This window comes from Vidua macroura, chromosome Z, assembly GCF_024509145.1.
Source record: "Vidua macroura isolate BioBank_ID:100142 chromosome Z, ASM2450914v1, whole genome shotgun sequence".
Lineage (NCBI taxonomy): Eukaryota > Metazoa > Chordata > Aves > Passeriformes > Viduidae > Vidua > Vidua macroura.
This window is the reverse complement of record NC_071611.1, coordinates 81,530,744-81,553,551: the sequence shown is the minus strand read 5'-3', so window position 1 is coordinate 81,553,551 and position 22,808 is coordinate 81,530,744. Positions and strand designations below refer to the sequence as shown.

Here is a 22,808-nt window from a genome sequence, read left to right as displayed (position 1 = left end):
AAAGCAGGTTTACATCACACTTTCCTGGCTTCTGGTGGGTTTCACCAAGTTCAGCATTTTAAATCATTAGGAAGATGTTGGTTTTGTTTTCTTTTCTCTAGAAGATGAGTATCAAAGGGAGAAGGGGGGAAGGAATCAATCATGATGAGCATTCCTAGGCATTAGAGAGTGGGCTCTGCCCCAGATGCTAGTGGGACAGAACTGGAGACAAACTGAAATAATAAAATCCTCAGAGCACTAACAGAGCATTTATTCCCTCCATCAGAGTGCAGCTTCACCTCTTGGTGACACTGTATTTCCACTGCTCACTGCTGTGGTTACAGAGGTAGAAAGAGCATTCACAGAACAGGGACATTGTTCCAAGAACAGGAAATCTTCCTGTCATCCTTGGACTCCACTTTCTTCCCTCCTCCACCAGCCACGTCTGCCCAGCTGCTTATCAGTCCCTCCAGAACATCAGACCTTCACCGTGATCCCATCTCTTACTCATGCTTTACTCATTTCCCAACATGGCAATTGCTGCTGCTCAGTTCAGCCTTCCTAAATCCCTGCTTTGAATTTGAGGTCATTTATAAGTGCAGATGTGGATGGAAATCAATATAACATTAATCCATACCAAGTACATGCAAGGATATAAAATACTCTGTGTCTTCCAAGAGCAACACGTTGTGTTTCAGATGCTTGGGCATCAACAACATCCATGATGCTGTTTAGGAAAAAAGGATGAAGTCCCAATGTGGAAATACTTTTCCAGAGTAGCAGGCACAACTACAGCTTCAGTCACATTTAATCACTGTTCTTTTGCACAGGGAAAGGTGTACAGACCTGCTGTGGGTGCCAACTCTTTTGCATGACAAAAAGGAAGTCAAGAAAGCAAAATGGTTTTAAGATTCTAACCTGGGAAACCAGTATTTACTCTATATCTTACTAAAAGACATGAGGTATCAATCTCTTCAAAGCTAAAAACTTGAAAACCAAAGACCTACTCCTGAGGCAAACACCTGCCTGAAGCAGCAATTTCAGAACAACTGCAGTTTGCCAGGTTAAAGATCTTGTTTCCAGACAGTTTTGTTGAGCAGCCATGCAGCTAGCTCCTAATGAACAGCCTGAATATGTCATTTAGAAGGAAAATTAAAAAAAAAAAAAAAAAAAAAATCCCAACTAAGTATCCATCACCTGCATTATATAACAAATAAAGTTTGAACAACAAGTAACAAACAGGAAGAGGCTTGTCTGAGCTTCTTGGATGGTAAAACCTTAACAGAGAAGGTTTTTGCAACACAGTTCCTCCATGTTAGTAGATTTCAGACACTCAGAACAAAAAATTTCACTGGGTTCTTTCACTGGTATTCCTACTTGCAGCTAAACCCCATGGTTTATTAAGAATTCATCTGGTAATTAGAACATCTTGGATGACTAGGAAATGTGTGAATACCATAAAAATGCCACTATTTATTAACAGAAGTAATAACTAGAATATAAGTGCTCATAAAAAGTTACCAGCTGATTCTCTGCATATTTTTAACGTGTATACACCTGACAGTCAAAACCCAAGACTTTTTAGGAATCTCCCTTCCCCCTGTTGAGGAACAGCTCCTTTGAAATCCAAACCGGAGTTGCTTTGATGCCCTGTTTGGAGCAGCATCCAGATTTAAAGTTACAGAGCAGATTTTGCACTCTCCTCATCTCCTGCCCAGTCTTCTTCTGTGTGTGCACAGCATGGTTACAATCCTACAGCTCTGCACTGCTCTGGTTCACAGCCACGGGTATTTATTTGGTCCAAATTAGAGAAATCTTTTTTTCCTGAGCCCAGAATAGAAAAGTTTGGATGGCTACTTCTGATGGTGATTTAGAGTCGCGGGTAGGTGTGAGACAACACAAAGGTCATAACTCAAAATCACCTTTTTCCTAGTTGCAGGATAAATTGGATTGATGAAAAGTATGTTTTCAAACAAGAATGACAACAGTTAACATACCTTTAAGTGTGTTTTACTTTTTAGCTTTGTTTCTTCTGACCAGAAGCCCTTCCAGAACAACAAATACTGCAAACAGACAACTCTCCCACATGCAGCCAGTATGAAGTCACACCGTTGTCTGATACAACACACACGTGACAGGCATTATTGAAGAAGTCACTATATCACTAAAAGTGTGCAAAATTAAGAAATAAGTCCTAATGGGAGGTATCATTAAAAGTAATCTAATCTTTACTACTGGTGAGCGTAATTTAGTTGCTTCAACCTTTACATTATGACATGCAACTTCCTTATCTGCAGCTGTTCACTCTGCTAATTCAGAAATCTTTCCATGCATGCAACAGCAGCAGCAGAGCCTTTTGGATCCTTTTCACAACATTTTGGGACCTCTAAAAATGAGTACATGTGGTATTTTACAGAGAGCAACCCAGGTGTCTCAGATCCCCCATCTCTGCCTTCTCAGCAGCTAATCAGACATCACTACAATTATGGTCCCTGCCTTTATTTCAAATCTTATCTTAACAACAGAAATATTGAGAGATTATTTGAGAAATTACACATTTAGAAACAAATAGCTGAGTGTAACTTAGGTCAGAGGTCGTATTTTTAGGATGAGAGTGGAGCCATCACTTACAAATCAAGAGGAATTGTTTAGGTAGCAAGAACTAAAAATACTTTGATAAACATCCCCTAGAGCCAAAATGCTCTTTATTCTTCAAAAGGTGGTCTTATTGCTGTGGCTGATTTCCCATTTTAACGTTTCAATCAACAGATCTACTGGACAAGAAATTTTAAAGAATTAAAAACAGCAAGCCTTTTCAACTGCATGGTGTTAAAAAAAAAACCAAAAAAAAAAAAAAAGAAAGAAAGAGAAGAGCTCCCCTGAAACTCAGACACGCACCAGACACCCTTCCACGAGTTACAGCAGGAGTGTCAGTGCTGACCTGGCATTAACCAGCACATCTCATCTGGGTTGTGATCACTAATGCTGGTCCATCTGCAGGGGTGTCCACCAGGAGACAGGTTATCCATCGTGTGAGAGGAGACTTGCTGAGGCTTCCCATCCTTTCTTGACACAAGATCTGCTGTTGGGTACTCGGGGACACTCTCCAGCTGCTACTGCATGAACAGGATGCTGAAGGCCATCACCACACAGCACACAGCCACGTAGGGGCTCTTGCGCTCACCTGGCAGGAGGGGAGAGAACCCAGAACAAACAAAAACTCAGGCATGGCTAAACAGACCCACCTGCTCCTGGTCTAGGGTAATTGTGCCACAGCATGTGCAAACTGGTGTCCAACGTTTCTAGCTGGAGAAAGGCACGCAGAAGTACAGCTGTGTATTCACAAAGAACACGCACGGGAATGGAGAAACTCAGATGTAGGACAGGGTTACTTTGCTGCATAAAAACAGAGCTGAGGCTCTTTGCTTTAAGAGAGGGACTTGTAAACACGGCATGGAGCGACAGGACCTGAGGGAATGCCCCAGGGCAGGGCTGGATGGGACACTGGCAACCAGGAATTGTTCCCTGGCAGGGTGGGCAGGCCCTGGCACAGCTGGGGCTGCCCCTGGATCCCTGGCAGTGCCCAAGGCCAGGCTGGACACATGGACCAGCCTGGGACAGTGGGAGGTGTCTCTGCCATGGCAGGGGTGGCACTGGGTGATTCAGGGCCCATATAAGGGCTTCCATCTCACTACAAACCACCTTTTCTGAGGCGCAGTTTTATGTTGCTGCTACCTCCTAGTGCCAAAGTCAGCGGGCAGGCAGTGGAAAGTCGCCCAGGACAGCCCATTTCTGATTGCTCTGCCCCTCTGTGGCTGCTCAGGAGCAGTTCTGTATCAGCTGAGGTGCAGCTGGTGCTGTCTGGTCTTGGTACCTGCCACCTGCAGTGTGAATCTTCTGTACAGGGTGTCACGCAGCAGCCAGAGCTGTGAGCTCACAGCTGCCCAGACAGAGCCAGATGCCTTTTTTTTGCTTTGCTAAGAAGACGTAAGATTGCTAGCGTGTGGAGAGGGTCTGGTCCCAAAAAATGGTCAGCAGATCACAGAAGCTGCACAGAACACCTCTATTTTCAGACTCTTTCAAATTGGTATCACAGTTTCCCAGGGCAAACTGTGGAAGGAAGTTTAAGTTTAGTCCATTAACAGACTTTTATCTGGCAGCAAAAGCAATCGTGAGAGATCTATTCCCACCCATTTGGTCCAGGACAGAACGTTAGAGAGGTCTCTTTATCACCAAGAAAAAAAATATTCTCAGGTGGGGAACTGTAGCACAACCAGGGGAACATCAGTAATGTTAATCACACTGGTACCTACTTACATGAGCACTTTCTCCATTAATTAGCAAGATGTTTCTACACTTAAACTTTATTCTTCATGGTTCCTCTGAGTTCTCCTTGGAGAGACCTCCAGCCTACAGAACTGCCAGGGAGTGTTAATACTGGAACGTGTCTTTCAAGTGAGAATATCCCTGTTTTTACACACCCAACAGTATAAAGACAGAGCTGGGGCTGTTTGCTTTAAGCAAAGTTCAGTTTCCCTTTGCTGTGTGAGGTCTTTTGTCTTTACAAACCACCTTATCAGAGTTTTCAGAGAAACATTAAAGAAAAAAGCCACCAAGGCTCCCATGTCTAGCATGGTGCAATTTTAATGAAAAAAAAGTCTTTTCTTTTACGAGCAGGACATTTAAACATAGAGGGAACAAACTTCCCACAGTAAAAGAAAAATAAAATACTTGCAGTGACATCTCCCATACACAGGATTGACTGCCCGGTGACATTACAAGATTCTGTCATGATCTGGCATATATTTAATTAAACTTCAAATAACTGAACGAATTAATGTCTGCAGTTTCACATCTGTTTAAAATAAATTTTGAGGAAGTCCAACTCCTACGGTTCAGGGTATTACAATTTTCATATGGGTTATGCTTTTCTGCTCTTAATTTTCTTAAAAGAGAAATCACCATGTGGCAGGATTAAACATTATTTTGCACAACTTTGTAAATATGTAACCACTTGCCGGTGATTAAGATCTTATGTACATGTGAAAAGGTTGTTTAAACATACCAGGGATGTGAAATGTAAAGGAAGCCAGTAGACATTTTCATTTTTAAAACCTACACTTTCTACTTGCCTTTGTGATTAACACACATAAATGGCAGGAATAATCTCCAGAGCCCATTTCCACTTCTCAGTCTAAAAGAAAGTCAAAGTGGTCCACTCTAGATGCAAGTTGCAGAAGAAACATAGCTAATTGAAAAAAATATCCTTGCACTTTTTTAACTACAAAGAAGATGGCAAGGTAAGGTGAGGCGCTCTCTTCAAACTTGAACAAACCCTAATGCAGCTGAATTCTTACATTTGTTTTCACTGGTATAGCTCAAAATTAATTTCTGACAGCTGCCACCTTCCCAGTATCTTTCAATTACAGCACTAAAATTGGTTCTGCTATGTCTATTATCTAAATAGGACAATATCTGCAATCATTTTAACAACCGGTCTTCACCAAAACCCTATTTTTGTGTCAATGCTTTTTTGACATCCTGTAAAATGTTCTGCCTGGGAAGGCAGAAAGGGAATCATAAAGGCCTTCTTTAGGTTCAATGACAAGTAGGAAGATCTACAATTACAAGTTCAAAGTTTCTGCTCTGAATTAACAATGCAGTTTGAACACTGATGATGGGTTAGTAGGTTTTTTTTTTTTTCTCAAACGTGGATACACCTTAATGTTAAGACTAAACTTCTGTTGCATATTCCAATTTCCTTCTCAAAATAAATTCAGGATAAGGATTAAAATAAATATAAAACCAATGTTATGGGAAAATGTCAAGAATCAGATAGAGCTGATCAGCCTGTGTGCAGATGTCACTTGACACGAACAGCTTTGTGTAATTCAAAAGTGCACAGAAGCTGAGCAAAGAAAGGAGAGGGAAAAAAAACCACATTTATGCTTAAACAGAACCTTAATGCATTATGAACTCCATGTTGTTTTATTACTATAAGGTAAATATCTGGGGTTGTTTCAACAGTCCATTGCAATTACAAACAGACTGCAGTTTAAGAAATCATTGATTTCTTTGCATGTTAGAAATACACCCTTGGTTGTTTGATGTGGCAAGCAGTGCAGAAGACTTTTGAAAATATAACACTGGATATATGAACTGACATGACAAGATACAGGATTTCCATGATGCTAATCGAAGAAAGCAATATCCTGCCCCCTTATTTAATGGAGGTTAAAACCTGCATTTTTGAAGACAAAGGATGTGTATGGTTTTCACTGCTACATGGCAACATTATCCTAATAAATTATGCTAGGTATAGGACTGATCCTAAGAATTTTGAAAGGGGAAAAAAAAAAATAATTACCAATCCTGGCGCATTTCCAGAATATCCCCAACAGTCTGTAAAGATAAAATAAATTCATTAGGCTCTTGGTTTAATACATCCAAGTCAACTGATTTTCTTTATGTTAAAATAATCTGAATTGACAGTAATTTGTCAGCTTGATTCCCTTCTGAACACCAGAAAACAGCAGATACCAGCACATAAGAGTACAGAGCATGTATTACAGAAGTGGCAAAATTCTAAGTCTAGCAGGGATTTTTTTTTTTTGCATGCAAAGATGCATTGAACTCATTCAGATCTAAAGATTTCATCAGAACCCCATATTTATCTACAATGAAGTCCCCCAGACAGAAAATATTATGAAGAAAAAGATCTTCCCAATTCTTCTGTTTCTTTCTTATTCTTTTACCAATGTTTTCCTTGCTCATGTCTCTCCTGTGCTGCTTGCCCAGGATGTTACCTCTCTCAAGTGAAACAGCAATGGAAAGAAGCAGAATTCGGGAACACCCAAAGGGATGTCACAAACCTACAACTTCTCAGTGTAACTAAAATTATCTCATGCTGACAGCTCCAGAGGAGCAGGGACTGCTTTAGGGTCTGAGGAAGACAAGGGGAACAATGCTGAGGTGTCCTGTGTGAGCAGATAGATCTCAGCCCTTCAAAGCTTGTCTGCAGGAAGGTTTCCTTCATAGCATGGCACAGGACACTGTGGGGAAGCACTTGGAGAAATGCCATCAAGCAGGTAGCAGATACAGCCCCACAAATAACGTTCTGAACTCATACCCACAAAGGTTTGATTGTCTTTACCCTTCTTTGGGCTCTGAGAGTTGCTTACTTTAACACATTTAAATGCAGACAGGTAAGCTTGGGCCACTTGCTCCTGCATGCTTGAGCAGTCAACATATCTATTATTTCTCTGCTATTTCCATTTTATGTCCTCTTTTATGGTCTTGGTTTACTTCAGCATCTCTCTGTCCATTCAGCAGCCTCCTCTGTTTCTGAGACAAAGATTCAGTGTTGGGCAGGTGAAGACCAAGGGTGGCAGCAAGTGACTGAGGTGCTCAAACTCAAAGTGAAATGCTTTTTGACTGCCCTTACTGACAAATTCATCATGAACAGCATTCCAATTCCATTTTTAGAAAACAGGCATTTTCATCGGTGCTTTAGATTTAGTTTTACCTCAAGCAAAATATATATACATGCACATATACGTATTTGGGTTTGACGATATTTCTGTACAGCCAAAGCTCTTTTTTTTCCTGCTTTTATGTAGCTCCACAAGCAGAAGTAATGATCCCTGCATACAGACCACCACACTTTTGAGGGCTAAGAGGTCATACATTAAAGTAACCTGAAGACATCTATGCACTTTTTGAAGATGTGTGCAGGTACAAAGGCATTCATGTGGAAATCTTACAGAACAAAATGCACAGCCCTGAAGTGCTCTGTTGATAGCACCTCAGGTTCTCAAAACTGTTGTTCACTCTCTGTAAAATTACAATTTACAGATTGCATGCTGCAAAACCAACAGGACAGCTTCCACAGCCCCGCTTCTCATATTGCCATCTCTCAAAAGCTTGCCCAGGAGCTCAAAGAAATGAAACACTACCATTCTGTTCATATACTTTTGAAGAATCTTGCATGGGAAAAAAAGAGTATTAAACCTTTGAGGCAGCATAGAAGTGTGTTGAGTTTGCCTCACCATCTCAAAAATACCAGCAAGGGTATTTTTCCATCTTCTAAGGGATTTCTTGACTAATCTGAAGCCACTACTGCACATTGCCCTACAAAGCCCCCTTGGTGAGAGCAGGAATTTTCCTACCTGATGTGCCAGGTACAAAACAGAGGATGGGGTTTCACCAGCTGCCCTCAACAACTGCAATTAACAATTTATGAACCTGAAGCCACTGACATGAGGACTGACCAGCCTTCCCATGATGACACCAGAACATTTTAAGAGGCTTTTGTGCTACTGGAACAGCTCATTACCTCTGTTGGTCCACACAACCTGCTGCTGAGCGGAAGCAGACTTAATTCTGGGCCTTCTAATGATATACCCTCTGGAAGAACTGGGGAGCTCCCACTGCAGGAAAAGCCTGTGCAGACCTCCTCCTCCCCTGGTTTTTCCACTAGTGCTCATCCCATGTCCATAAGAAGAACCTCTTCAAGTCAAAACCTGCTTGGTTACTACAGAAGTGATGCGGCCCTGAATAACTCTGCTCCAAAACAATTATTCCTTGGTGTGACTGCACTATTCCTTCTCCACCCTTGGTGTTCTGCTCCATCCTTGTTTGGATGCAGGTGAAGGTGTGGGTCTGGCTGGGATCCCTGCTCTTTCTGGCAGCCACAGCCCAAAAGTGCACAAATTGCTGCAGATTCCTGGCTCTCAAGTGCTAAATGCTAAAAGCACTCCTTGTGAAAAGTGGTGGTGGTGGTTACCTGGAAGACAAAAACCCCAAATAAATGGAATCTCTTTAAGCTGAGGAGGAGTTCATGAAGCCTTAAAATGGTAAGGCTGGGTGTGCTGCAAAAAAAGCCATGTGTTCACCAGGAGAAGCCCAGTGCCACTGCAGGAGGGAGTGTGAGACATCCCCACTGCAATGCTGATGGAAAATCAAAGGGGGATCTCTGCTGCACATGAGCTGACACATCTTTCTGGTTAGCAGGGAGGAGAGAATTATGTTGTGGTGCACATTCTCCTCTAGTTAGCATGAAACAGTAAATCTCCACTTGCTTTCCCAGCCTTTAACACTGCTGCTCGGGAGTGAGCACATGGAAACATTCAGGGAAAATGAAGGTTTAAGGTTCTGTTTGGCTTGGTAGACACACTTTGGTAGAAATGAGGGGGAGGAAATAGAGGGTTATGAGGATGGGTGACATCACTGTGCAACAGCGTCTCTCAACCAACAGAAATATGTTTCTTCACTTATTATCCACAGACCTAAATCCTCAGCAAAATCACCACTGACTTAGAAATACAGTGAGTAACTACCAACTTTCCCCCTCTCCATCACTTGAGTATTTTATTGCTACTTTTTTATGCCTTTAATTTGGACCAGGAATGATGAGGTAAGAACATCTCTGTGGTATACTGAAGTATCACTAGAATTTGCTTTATTTTGTTTGTAATTTTAATTTTTTCATCCCACATGTCCAGACGTTTCCATTGGAGCCTGGAGCACGTTGGAAGAGAGGGCTCCATATGAGCTCCATGTAAACATCTACCATACAGGAAACAACTTTCATTGCTTCCAGGCCAAGGTTTTATTCTCCAGTACAAAGTAGTCTACAAACATATATATATATATATATATAAAACAAAATGGTATGACCTACACCTACATAAATACAAGCCTACACATCAAACGCCCAACTCCTCCACAGTGTCAGCACCCCTTGGAAACGTTTTATGAAGAGAGTTCTATTGTACTCCAGACAGATTTGCCTCAAGAATAAACAGAGTAGCTCCAGATTAAAGGAAATACTCCTTGCCAAGAACAGCACTAAAATTTTAATCAGTAAAATAAACATTCTTACTTCTTACTGTGTATACCTCATTGACTATTGTGTTATCTTCCACCAGCAGACACCCAAACTCCCCTCATCCCCCCACTCCCTGTCCTTCATGAAGTCATCCTTTCTTCCATCTTTACTTCCATCCAAAGAAACCTCTCATGTCAATGACAATTTCATGGCCTCATATAAAAGGACACAAGTGTTTTCATGTTAGAACTCCAAATTAAGAAAAAAAAAAGCTGGTGTAATTTGGGTATCTTACACTGCTAAATTAAAAAAAAAAAAAAAACATGGATAATAAAACAGCAACACCAGAGGTTAATTACAGAGAAGGTTTTCAGAAAACAAACACTTGGGGTTCTTGGCCACAACACTATTAAAAACTGGACACTTCTGAATTTAAATGCCAAAGTGATGGAAGACACTTAGGGAAGAAGAAAATTTTATTTAACAGGAAATGACCTAATGGCAAAAGTGGAGAAGTCAAACACTCAGAATCCAAAAGCCTGTCTGTTTTTCCACCTAGAATTACCTCCTGCTTCTACAAATATCATCTCCTTTGCACTAACCTGAGGTGACAGCATTAACTGAAGTTCTGTGGACAGCCCCAGAGATTTCTGTGTCACAACTGCCCAATGGTTACTAGAAACCCACACTTAAATCATAGTTCTGATCACAGCTAGCATCCATGTGATTAAAAAATAAAGTTAGGTTTGCAGAAGTTTTCAAAAACTCTTCTAGAAGTTCCCTCATCTTAGAGAATACAACACTGTGATTTGAACAGACCACACAAGGGGACCACGTTGCTTATTTTAAGAAATATTTTTAGTTTTCTTTTAGTTACAGATTGTTGCTAAAGCTGTGTTTCAAACGTCTATCTGCAAAACACCTATCTTGAAAACAAGGAAAAAGCCAGTTTCTGCTGGTTTCTTACCCACCCTAGGAATCAAAAATAAATCATTGCAACAATAGCCACGTGTAGGAGAATGTTTTATTTCTGTGTCTCATTTCTGTATCTCTAATAAGCATCTACCAATGAAGCTACAAATCTAGAAGATTAATAACGCAGTATTAGCAAGGTTAGCCAGCTAATAAATTCTTTCAATAAAACTGCAACTAGGTGCTTGCCAATACCATATTGCACTCTATTGTGAGGTACAAAATTAAGATTTTTATCTTCAAAGAAAGAAAATTTTCAAAGCAGGATCTGCATTATCACAGACTTCATCAGGAGATGCTGAAAGGCTGCAGTAGAACCCACACAGCTTGTGGATGTTTGAAAGGATCAGGCCACATACCCGGATTTATTTTTGTCCAGTAAGCTGGGAGCCAAGGATCTGATGTAGGCACAGGTACATATGAGCAGCAGGATCACAGTCAGCAGACTCTGGAAGTTGAAGATGGCAGACTACGGAAGAGAATCAGGAAAACAAAGAATTACACCTCTGCAATGCACTGGAATCCACTTCCTCTCGAAGTGGAAGTCCTGGAAAAAATGGGTGACCCCTTAGACAACACATTTCAACAAAATGAAACCTACAACGAGCCAGAAAACCTTTGCATCAACGGAACACTGTGGTGGTAGTGAAAGTAGAGGTGAGGACTGACTGGCAAGGAAACCAGTAGTAGCCAAGACAAAAAGTAACACAAAATGTGCAGTAGGTTTGTTAATATACCACTTTTTAAAGGCTACAGGCCAAATTTAACAGATTTGTAGAAATATACAGCGTTAAGCCCACCTGCACTATGATAACTGATTACTTTTATTTTCAAATAACGTTCTGATTGTAAACTGAAAACATCTTTATTGTAAATACACTTTCAGAAGTTCTAGTTCTACGGTAAATCCTGAAGAAATGGATGAAATTGCCTTAGGACTGTGCTGTTCTATTGTTGACAGCAAACACTGATCAGCCTAGTGGCAGTAAGAAGAGACAATTCTCGAGAAACTGCTGCAATATTTGGCAATTTACTACAGCGTGAAGTATCAGTAATAGGCAGAAAGTGCATCCCATAAACCTTTTTTTTATGGTTTTGGGGTTTCTCTTAAGTGTCTCAGCTGACATTCCGGTCAGTGTAACAGCACCAGGTGGTGTAAGAGGCAATTGTTTATTTCAAAAAGCTTTATTTTACCCTTGCTCTGCTATGCTCATTTGCAAATCTGATTTAGTGTGAGCTCAAAAAAAAAAAAGTCAAAGCAAATGCAATAAATTCACTCTTTGTTCTGGAATTCTGAGGAACTTCTATCTCCTGTGTTCATACTGCTCAACCCAGCTGGCTGAGTAGTGGTATTTAATTAAAGGTAAATATTTAGCACTTAGGAAGGGATAATACATTGGCATTTCCTTCTCCAAGCATATTTTAGGGCACATCAGAGCCTTCATTTCCAGGCAGCCTGAGGCACATCTCTGCTGATGTGCACATGCTTTCTTCCTCTGTCACAAAATTATAATGTTTTCAATCTCTGATGATCAAATCTACCTAGCTAACGAGAATTATAAAAGAAACCCACAATATTCCAGTTCAGTATGGCACTAGCAGGAAATTAGAAGAGAAAAACGAGAAGTTCTACTAGAAGGAAAGCTGTTGGAACACACACAAGTGTTCCAGTACTGAGATAAAAAATCCTGGTGACCAAAACCCACCAAAATCAACAGCAAAACAAAACATTTTATCTTATTTAGAAGTCTCCATGAATCATATGAGAACATGCACAGAGCCGCCAGTCTGAATACATGCTTTAGGCAGGGTTAGCAATCTAAAGCAGTTTCAGTATTTAACCTAATGGGGTCCAACAGGCCACTCTGTTAAGAAGCAGCATCAGAGATGCTCTGACACTGCACCCTGTATAGGAGAGATTTCAGCAGCCCTGAAACCCACCCTTTTTGTGATGAGGGAGCAGTGATCCCACATCCAAAGCCAGCCCTCCTGTCCCAACCATGAGGCTGCTTGGTTTACTCCTGTGCCCCAGCCTTTGAAAAATCATGTTTAATTAGGCATTTTAGCACAACTAGCCCCTCCTTCTGCCCCATCATGTCATAAACAAATGGACAGACTCTCCAGAAAGGACAACACGCTGCCATCCCCAGCCTCTGGAGCCTTTGTGCTCAGCAGAAGTTTCTGCCAGCTCCAGAAACCAGGGAAGTCTCAATTCCCCCTGGCTCCTGCGGGTCTAGGAACGCGGCGGGGCCGGATCCAGGAGCGGCTGCTCTCAGCACAGCCAGATACTGCCTATCAACTGATTAACTCGATCAGTCCTGCGGGACAGACAGACAGCTGCTCTGACAGCTCACAGCCCTGCGTTCCCATGAATTCCTGCAGCTGCTTCCCGAGGCGGCACCGGGCACTCCGGCACTGCAAAATGGCACAAGGGCACGCTTGCTTCCTCTTAAGCAGGGGCTGTAAGTGTATACTCATGAAATGTGCTACCAGTCAATCAACTGGGGCAGTATATAATCGTATGTAATTGTTCTTTGTTGGGGTCTTCACGTGTTTCCCCAGATATGCGTGGCTGTAATCACATCTGCCCTTCCACTGAAACGTGCCCTGAATGACACGTTTATCTGCACAGCCTCTTTGAAAGGGCAGATGTGAGCGCTCCAAAATTTGCTTATGATTCCTGGAAATGAGATTTTATTCCTAAATTAGACGGCTTCACTCTTCACATCTGAAGTAATTCTCGTGGCCCAGCTGAATTCACAGAGAGCAGCAACCTACATCTGGCTGCTCCAACTGATGTAATTAGAAGCTGCTGCAAGAGTTATACATTGCTCAGAAACCTTTTAAAAAACACTGCATTCACATACCAAGCTACTTGGACAACGTAGATGTGCTGCTGTTCATTTGTTTAGACTGGGCTGCTCTGATGAAAATGTATTAATTTCAATTTTTGACTAGTATTGACTGGCTTATGGTAGGTCCTGTGAGCCTCATTCCCACTACAAAGAGATCTGAGCACATGGAGAAACTGGTGCTGTCTCTTAGACTGTGTCCTCATGAGGGTGAAATGACAATCAACTTCCTAAGACTCGTGCTGCAAAGCCAGAAAGAACCAGCACTGGCATTTTATTCTGCTTTCAGACAGAGGAAGCTTTAATTCCACGGGCTGAAATTTTCTACACCTGCATTTGGTGCATTTCTGACACAGTGAGAACACCTCAGCTGCTCCATTCTGTCTCATTCCCCCGTGCCCCCTCCTGTGTCGAGCACCACCACATCACCTGCAACACTAACGAGGTTTTGTATTCACCTGAACTCGTGTGAGACAAGTTTTTTCCAATGTCTTTGGAAATTTAAGGTTACAGACTTCAGCTTTGAGAGCTACATGCCCAAAGGCTGTTTTAAATCCTTCCCAAAACCAGGCCTTTAAAAAAAGCCTCAATATTATTTCCTGATCATAATGTATCTCAGTCAAAACTCCATATAATAAACCATAAAGAATTAATACTCCTGGAAGTTTTATTGTGTTGGGATTAACAGCAGTGTCTTGTATTACAATACATACTCATGGGAATCTAGTTGGAAATCAAGTGGTACAGCTAGGGATGTCTGAATATACTCTGAATCTGACTATAAACTGAAGTTTAATGCACTTAAGTGTTGATTGAAAATTAAAAGTTACCTATGTGGTCATGACAGGGAATCATGACAACAACTGCACAGCTCCTGTAAACCTCATCACAAACAATGCTGTCCCTCAGCATTAAATTTATTACCAACAGGTCCTGCACTTCACAGGAGTATTTAATTCAATATGCAGAAATAGCTGTATTGGATGCTCTAATTCTAAGCACTTCCCTGCTCTGACAACACCCACAGACAAGACACTGTAATTTATCCAGCTCTGCAGTTTTCACTCACTCCATTACCCCAATATTCTCTGCTTCAGACACGTTGTTCCCTGTCCTTGCAGACAGCACCACACTCACAAACCACCCACTGATGCAACCCCTGGGCAGCACAGTAATAAATCACACCCTAGGTTTTGGTGCAACTGTCTGTGTCGCAAAGGACCTGCTGATTTTCCCCTTGCCTCACAAACTTTTGTTTAAAATAAACCACCCGGTATCGTGGTTCCAGGGGAAATGAAACGTGCAGGAGGAGAACGTAAACCCCATGCTGCTGTCCTTTTGGGTTGGTAGGAAGCCTAACACAAAAGCTCTCTGAGTTTATCTCTGCAGACTTAGCACTGAAACCAAAGCTTAACCTTCCCTAGACTTAAAGTATCTACAAAATGATTACTTTATCTCTGATTGCAGCGTGACCATGATGATTTCATCCATCTGTGCTATAAAAGCAGAGGCCATCGAAGTGCCAGCAAGTTGCAAAACTTTGCCCTGTGGTTACTATTGTAACAACCAATTTATATGGGCAAACACAGATAAATAATTGGAACATTTTTAAGAAAGTATTACTTTGTGCAATATGCTGCAGAATATTCAGTCTTTCTGGAACGGTTTTATTTTTTTCCTCCCCAGTATAATAAAATTGAGGAATGATTGTTTTCTGGAGCCAAATATTGAAACCCAATCATTCAGCTGCCCTTTTCATACTGGAATATGAGCAAGAGCATGCATACTGCAGTTAAACTTTAGTTAAGCATGAGCTGATAAAAATTTCATCACAGAAAAGTTAAATCAAGCTATGAAATTTTAACTAAGAGGTCCTTACAAAGCTGAAAGAGAAAATGCTTATTATCTAGGGTTTCCATTAGGCCCTGCAACTCTTATTTCATCAGTAAAATCAAATTTTTTGGAATATTGAGAAAAATAATAGGATATAAATCACGTAGTACTACTCCCAACCTGAAAGTCAAAGCAATTGCTAAAAACTAATTAAAACATGCATCTAATTGTATTATTTTCCAATCTATTAAAAAGTAATTATTTTTCCCACTGCTGCCAAATGCAATCTGATAAAAACAAATGGAAAACAAGCATTTGTAAAAGAGGCATGCTAATTAGCATCATAAAAAAATTATAAAAAGTGCAAATTAGTGAAGTTTGAAGCAATTATTGGCTAAAGTACAAAACAAAAGTAAGCAAAGGGCGTTAGTAAGTATCCAAATACCAGTCAGATGCAGTTGTTCCAGCGTAAATAAGGCTTTTTACTTTGGATTTACAGCATGTTCTCCTCAGTATTTTGTTTCCAAAGAATTTAAGTACTATATTTAATGTTCATTCAGATTTCTGTCTGAAAGATGTATTTTTGCACTCACAGAATGTAAGCTAAGGCTTGATTAGGGAAATAGGGAATTTTTTTTCCCAGTTGTTTCCTGGAGAAGCACATTGTCAAGTTTAAATGGCAAGTGCAACTAACAAGTATGCTTTCCAGCCAGCTGAAGACTAATACATCTATTTAAAAACATAACCAATCTCCTCGAACAATTAAACACTTAATTAAACATATGGACACAGTTGCCCTCCCCTATAAAAAGCTCATTTGACTTTAGCACATTTAGGATTTTTACTGTAATTCAAATCCACGGACCAGCAGTGAAAAGACACCTCCGGGCGATGATGCTGAAATTTCACACTTGTTTGAATTCCTCCCTCCTTGCCCCAATATCTAGCTTGAAAACTGAACTTTGGCTGCAAGCAGCTAGCAGATGCAGCATTTCACCAAAATATCTCACTTTGAAAAACAAAGTGACTATTAAAGTCTTTTCCTGGGGTCACTGTAACCACAAAGGTGTGTATGTCCACATATTTACTAAACAAAGAATTATGGCAGATATGTCAGTAAAATCTTACAATACCTTTTCCCTCAGGTCTTCTCTGTAGATTATGCAGTTTTAAATTTTACAGAGATATTTTTCCTCTGCTGTCTTCCCCCATTAGAGGAAAGCAGTATTTTAAATAACGCCTTTTTTTTTTTTTTAAGCAACTCTCCTGTCTGAAATTGCACACCACACTGTTTAGTTCACCAACAATTTAGTACTGAAACTGAAAAAACCAGTAAAGCCTCTGTGTGTGAATGGAAGAGGTAAGAGTCATACTAAAGCACTCTTGGAATCAGGTGATATCCTTCCTATAATAAAAGCAGCATGCAAAAATCAAGAGTTTGCAACAGAAGGTGCTACAGGAATGTGAACATGACCATGGGAAAAAGTCTAACTTGTCAAAAAAGAAGATATATTCTAATTTACCTAAAAACTACAGAACAGAACTATAAATATTTTATGTATACTATTTACCAAAATTTTTTTTTTTTTTTTGCTCATTCATAGTGAAACCATCTCTTTCAAACATGAAGAAAAAACACCAGGGAAAAAATATACTTAGTTAAGAAACAATGACAAGTTCTGCTAAGTCTGTCACGTCCCTTGGCCGTGGGCAGGTCCACAGCACCTCTGCAAGTCTCTTGTTTGGCAGATGTTCACATGCATGGTTTGAATATTTAGCATCTGGAAGACAGGTAATATTTTTCACAGCTGTTCCCACCTTGTTTCCACAGTCATCAGGTTGAAAATCAAAAACTTTTGTTGAGTCTGAACGCCTGGCTCTGTGCATTAGCAGAAAAACACATTCAGTGCTGAAACTCTTACAATGAATGTGTGTGGTGTCCAACGCCGCAAGCAACCAAAAAAATTAAATTGTGACATTCACTTTTTTTATGGCACTCAGCAAAGAAATGGTTTCTCACAACCAGTGTCATTCTGGGTAAATCTGTTAAAGCAGACTCACTGCATCCTACTCTTCCAAGAAGAGACCATCTTACCGTGACAGAATAATTTCCTCAGTTCAATAATCACAAAAATAAAACACTGACAATGTACTTTCACATCGTCCTCTAAGGTGACAGAAGTATCTACACGGAACACTTCAGGTGAAATAAATTCACAATTCAAAGACACTTTAAGATTGTAACATGACCTAGAAGACGTTTTTAAACCTACGCACCTTTAGGTCATGATAAAAACCAAAGCTGCTAGCAAATCTGAATGAGGATGGATTCACTCTTGTAATTCTGAATAAGACAAACAAAACTTTGTACTTGAAGACTCCTGAAAGCTCCTTTTTCAGAGCAGTGTCTTGGGTTCTGGTATGTTTATATCCGACAGCTTGGTTTGAAATAATATTTACTAATGAATGTTTTTACAATTGGCTCTATGAGCAACTCCCCTTCCTTCCATAAACACCACACTAAGAGAGCAACAAAGACTGTGACCAGAATTTGGAAAGCTCCCAAATCAATTTTTGGGTAGTAATGTGGGGCCAGGATCAGCCCCAGCCAGAGGGTGACAGAGAAGAAGACGTTTTTGTCAAGTTTTCTGTACTTCTTTTGAATTTTCTCCATCACCAAATCCTGTCTGAGTGCAACTTCACATTTCTGCTGTGAAGTAAAGTGAAGACCACCCTTCAGGAGGTGAGAAGCTCCTCATTAACTTTAATGTTACCTTTGGCGTCTTCCCTTTTTCCATACACTCACATGGCAAACGTTTCAAGCCCACCAGGAAAACTTCCGTCGAGCTTTCAGGTGTAAAACCCTGAAAGCTGGCAGGGCAAACTGATTTGTGGAAGTCAGCAAACAATACAGGTTCTGCTCCTAAATAAATGAGGGAGCTCTGCATCCCTGGTGCATCCCTTCCATTTCCAGCAAGTTTGGAATTCACTGAGAAGCTTCTACTGGCTTCCATAGCTGCTTTAAGTTAAAATAGCAAGGGTTTTGCTTTAAGTCAAAATGGTGAGTTTTTTCCCTATCCACTGGCAGTGAAGAGGAAAAAAAAAAATCCCACAATTTCTGCTTTCATATAAGAAAAGACAGGTAAAAGTCAGCTTACACATATATATATATATATATATTTTTCTGTTTGGCAGCAGCTGGCCCTTCACCCAGCTCAAGTTCTCATCTGCTTAGCAAGGAAGGACGTGGTAAGGAAGCTTGGAAAGCAATGGAATGAAAAGTTTCCAAGGCATAAAGTCCTTTGGAAATCATGCTTCAGAATATTACAGTATACAGAATATTCAGAGTGCTGCTAGCTCGCCAGAACTGCAGCTCTTACTCTCTGGACAAGGAGAATAAATTGGAGATGTAGCTCTGATCTCTTCCATTTCATGACACACAGACAGCAGCTGCTTCCTCTCTCACAGTCCAATGTGAGGTCAAAAATTATCCTTGTTTTCCCCTGAAATGCCTTGACACCGGAGGTGGCATCATGGACAACACAAAAACCCTGGAGGGCTGCTGCTGTCTTGAAGAAATTCAAACATCACAATAATGCTGAAGAAACTCATTTTCACCATTAAATCATAAGCAAACCATCCTTACAAGAGTTTCTTGCTTCAGGGTCCTTGGAGCACACAGAGCAACCTCCAGCAAGGAACAGGGACAAGTGGAGAAGATAATCCTAACAGAATCTCACACACTCGCCATAATCTTCTTAAACATTATTACCTTTGTTTTTGAGTTACTGTTATATATTTCTTACGTATCACTAAGAAAATATATAAAATATAGATGACATAATAATATAATATTAAGTAACTAGTTGTATTTAATCATTCCACTGAGCAACACCAAAGGTCTCTTGCCTTTTTCTATCACCTCAAACCCCTTTTAAGTACAATAAAGAAGAGTGTGCTGCTGCTCTAATTCTCTGTATTCACCTTTCCATGGCAGTGATTAGAGGTCTGTCGCTTTCTGCACACGTGTTTTAGATCTCCTGAGATAATTTATGCCTCTCATAATTATAAATAATAATTATAAATAATTAATTTTAAAAATTTCATTCTTATAAATAATAAATATAAAAATATTATATAAATATTATATAAATATAATAAATAAATTATAAATTAATTTCATTAAAAAACTCCTTTTGTGTTCTGCTTGGAGCCCCAGACTAGAGCAGGTTCACCAAGGAATAGCTCAGGTGAGCAACTCCCAGCAATTTCCTGCTGGTGACAAGACCTGGGAGCCTGGGAACCCTTTTTTTGATTCAAGTGGTGCTGATCTTTTCTGTAAATACACAGGAAATACAGCAATATTCCCTTAAACTGCACAGCAACCCTGCAGTGATGGATAACCTGTCAGTGCTCATGGGAGGGGGGGAACCAGGTGATCTTTAAAGGTCCCTGTCAACCCAAACCAAAAATGTCAAAAATTCCCATCTTAAAACAAAACCTGTGCTGAAGTTATGGACAAAGTACAGGGAAAAAAAAAAAAAAAAAAACAACAACTTAATTTGACTCAGTTATTCCTTTGGTTTTCCTTTTGATTTTAAATTCGTGTATCTGCTCTGCTCATATAAACGTCGTTGATAAATAAACATTTAATGTACAAACCTTGACTAAGAAAAGGTATTTCACTGCTCAGCTTTAACTGTGGCAGAAATGCAAACCCTTACTTTGTATTACCTGCAGAGAGGCTGGAAAAATGGGGAGGAAACAAAAAAAAAAAACCCAAAGCAAACAAACAAACAAATAAAAAAAAACCCAAAAAAAAAAAAAAAAAACCAAAAAAAAACCCCCAAAAAAACCAAAAAAAACCCAAAAACCACAAAAAAAACCCAAAAAAACCCAAAAACCCCAAAAAAACCCCAAAAAAACCCCCCAAAGACCACAAAAAAAACCCAAAACCAAAACAAAAACACAAAAACAACCAAAAAAAACCCCCAAAAACCAAAAAAAAACCAAAAAAACCCACAAAAAAACCAAAAATAAAAAAAAATTGCCACTAGACCAACTCTACATAATGAATGTATATATTTATACACATATTTTATATATATATATATACATATATATATATAGATGTATATATATATGCGTATATATATATATATATAAAACCCACACTGTTTATGTGGCTGGATTACAGAAAAAGGTATAATGGCTATATATATGTATTGTATAACATATGATACATAATTATTAAAATATTCAATCATACATTTGCATACACCCATAAACATATACACAAGTACCTTTGTATCCACATGTGTTTGATACACACATAAAAAATTAGTATCTAAGCATGGATATTCTCTTCCAGACGTACTTACCTGTTTTTTTTTAATGTATTTACACGTCTTAGCTACTTACATAACTATGAATAAATTTAATATGTATTTGTATGTTAAGTTATATTGCATGTACGTCTGTACTCTTAAAAATTGCATATGCCATAAACAAATCATTTTTATAAAAGGTCATGTATACATATATATATAATTTATATACATATATACTTATATAAAAATTATAGATATGTATATATACACATACATAAAAATTATATATATACATCTATAAGAATTATATATATGTGTATATATACACATACATAAAAATTATATATATATATATATATATACATATATATATATATATACACATATATATATGAAAAAATGTACTTTTATATATAATCCACAATTTTCATGAGGAAGTGGACCTGGGCCTCTGATGACACCCCTGAAACGCAACCAATGACGCCGCTCAGCGCACGGCACGTTGAGCATGACGTCACATAACGCCACCGTGACGTCACGCACCACAAAAAATGACGTCAGGAGCCCGCGAGAGATACGCCCAGCACCTGACCGACCTCGCACCGGCCGCCGATGCCCCGCACAGACACAAACCGGGTTTTTCTCCTGTCACCAAACCCCTGACGCAAACCCGCCCCGCGCTGCTCCCAGCAAAGCCTTGAGGCGGCTCCGCTCCCGCGGGCCGCGGCTTATGGCGTGAGCGACCTCCGGGGGCGCCGCTCGGGCCGGGCTGGGGGCCGCGGAGAGGCAGGGGAGCGGCGAGGGCCCGGTTACCATCGCGGGCCCCGCGCTTACCATCGCGCCGCGCTCCGCCACATCACCTTCCGGCCGCCGCCGCCGCGGGCGGAAGCGCGCACCGCGCGCCCTCAGCGCGCCGGGCCGCGGCCGCGCTCCGCCATTGGCTGGCGGCGCCGCGGCGCGCCGCGATTGGCCGCCGCTGCCGGCGGTGGGGCGGGACGGGCGGGCGGACGCGGCGTTGATTGGCCGGCGCGGCGCAGGCGGAAGTGGCGGCGCGGGAGGTAGGTCGGGCGGCCCGCCCCGCGCGCGCGCGCGCGCCTGCGGGCACGGGCGGGACTGAGGGGAGCGCGGGGGGGGGGGAACGTGTCCCGGTGTGGGGACAGCCGGGATCACCGGGATAGCCGGGATCAGCCCTGCATTGATCCCTCACCGCTCTGAGGGGAGCGGGGCAGGGCCCGTGTCCCGGTGTGGGGACAGCCGGGAACAGCCCTGCATTGACCCCTCACCGCTCTGAGGGGAGCGGGGGGAACCTCGACTGTGTCTCGGTGTGGGGACAGTCGGGATCACCGGGATAACCGGGATCAGCCCTGCACTGAGCCCTCACCGCACTGAGGGGAACGGGGAAGGGCCCGTGTCCCGGTGTGGGAACAACCGGGATAACCGGGATCAGCCCTGCACTGAGCCCTCACCGCACTGAGGGGAGCGGGGCAGGGCCCGTGTCCCGGTGTGGGGACAGCCGGGATAACCGGGGTTAGCCCTGCATTGGCCCCTCACAGGCACTGAGGTGAGCGGGGGGGACCTCGACTGTGTCCCGGTGTGGGGACAGCCGTGATCGCCGGGATAGCCGGGATCAGTCCTTTACTGACCCCGCACTGGCACTGAGGGGAGCGGGGCAGAGGCCGTGTCCCGGTATAGGGACAGCCGAAATCCCCGGGATAGCCGGGATCAGCCCTGCACTGACCCCGCGCTGGCACTGAGCGGACCGGGGAAAGCCCCCGACCGTGTCCCGGCGTGGGATCAGCCGGGATCCCCGGGATAGCCGGGGTCAGCCCTGCACTGACACCGCACCGAGCCGTAGGGGCCACGCGTTTTTAGTGAGACGCAGGAAAAAGAAGAAAAAAACAAAAAATAACAACAAAAAAACTAAACAGAACCAAAAAAGCAAAACCAAATCAAAACAACAACAACAACAAAAAAAAAAAAAACCACCAAAAACAACACCAAAAAAAAACTAAA

At 41.5% G+C, this 22,808-nt stretch overlaps 1 protein-coding gene across 1 annotated transcript; it reads right to left on the bottom strand.

Moving 5' to 3' along the window:
* Positions 1-769: 769 nt before the first annotated feature.
* Positions 770-21,690, bottom strand: TMEM167A (transmembrane protein 167A). The gene is made up of 4 exons (XM_054003181.1): positions 21,630-21,690; positions 11,140-11,249; positions 6,347-6,381; positions 770-3,163 (listed from the first exon to the last, which is right to left on the bottom strand). Exons 1-4 carry the CDS (start codon positions 21,630-21,632, stop codon positions 3,093-3,095), a joined length of 219 nt encoding a protein of 72 aa, XP_053859156.1. The 5' UTR covers positions 21,633-21,690; the 3' UTR covers positions 770-3,092.
* Between the last annotated feature and the right edge of the window lie 1,118 nt (positions 21,691-22,808).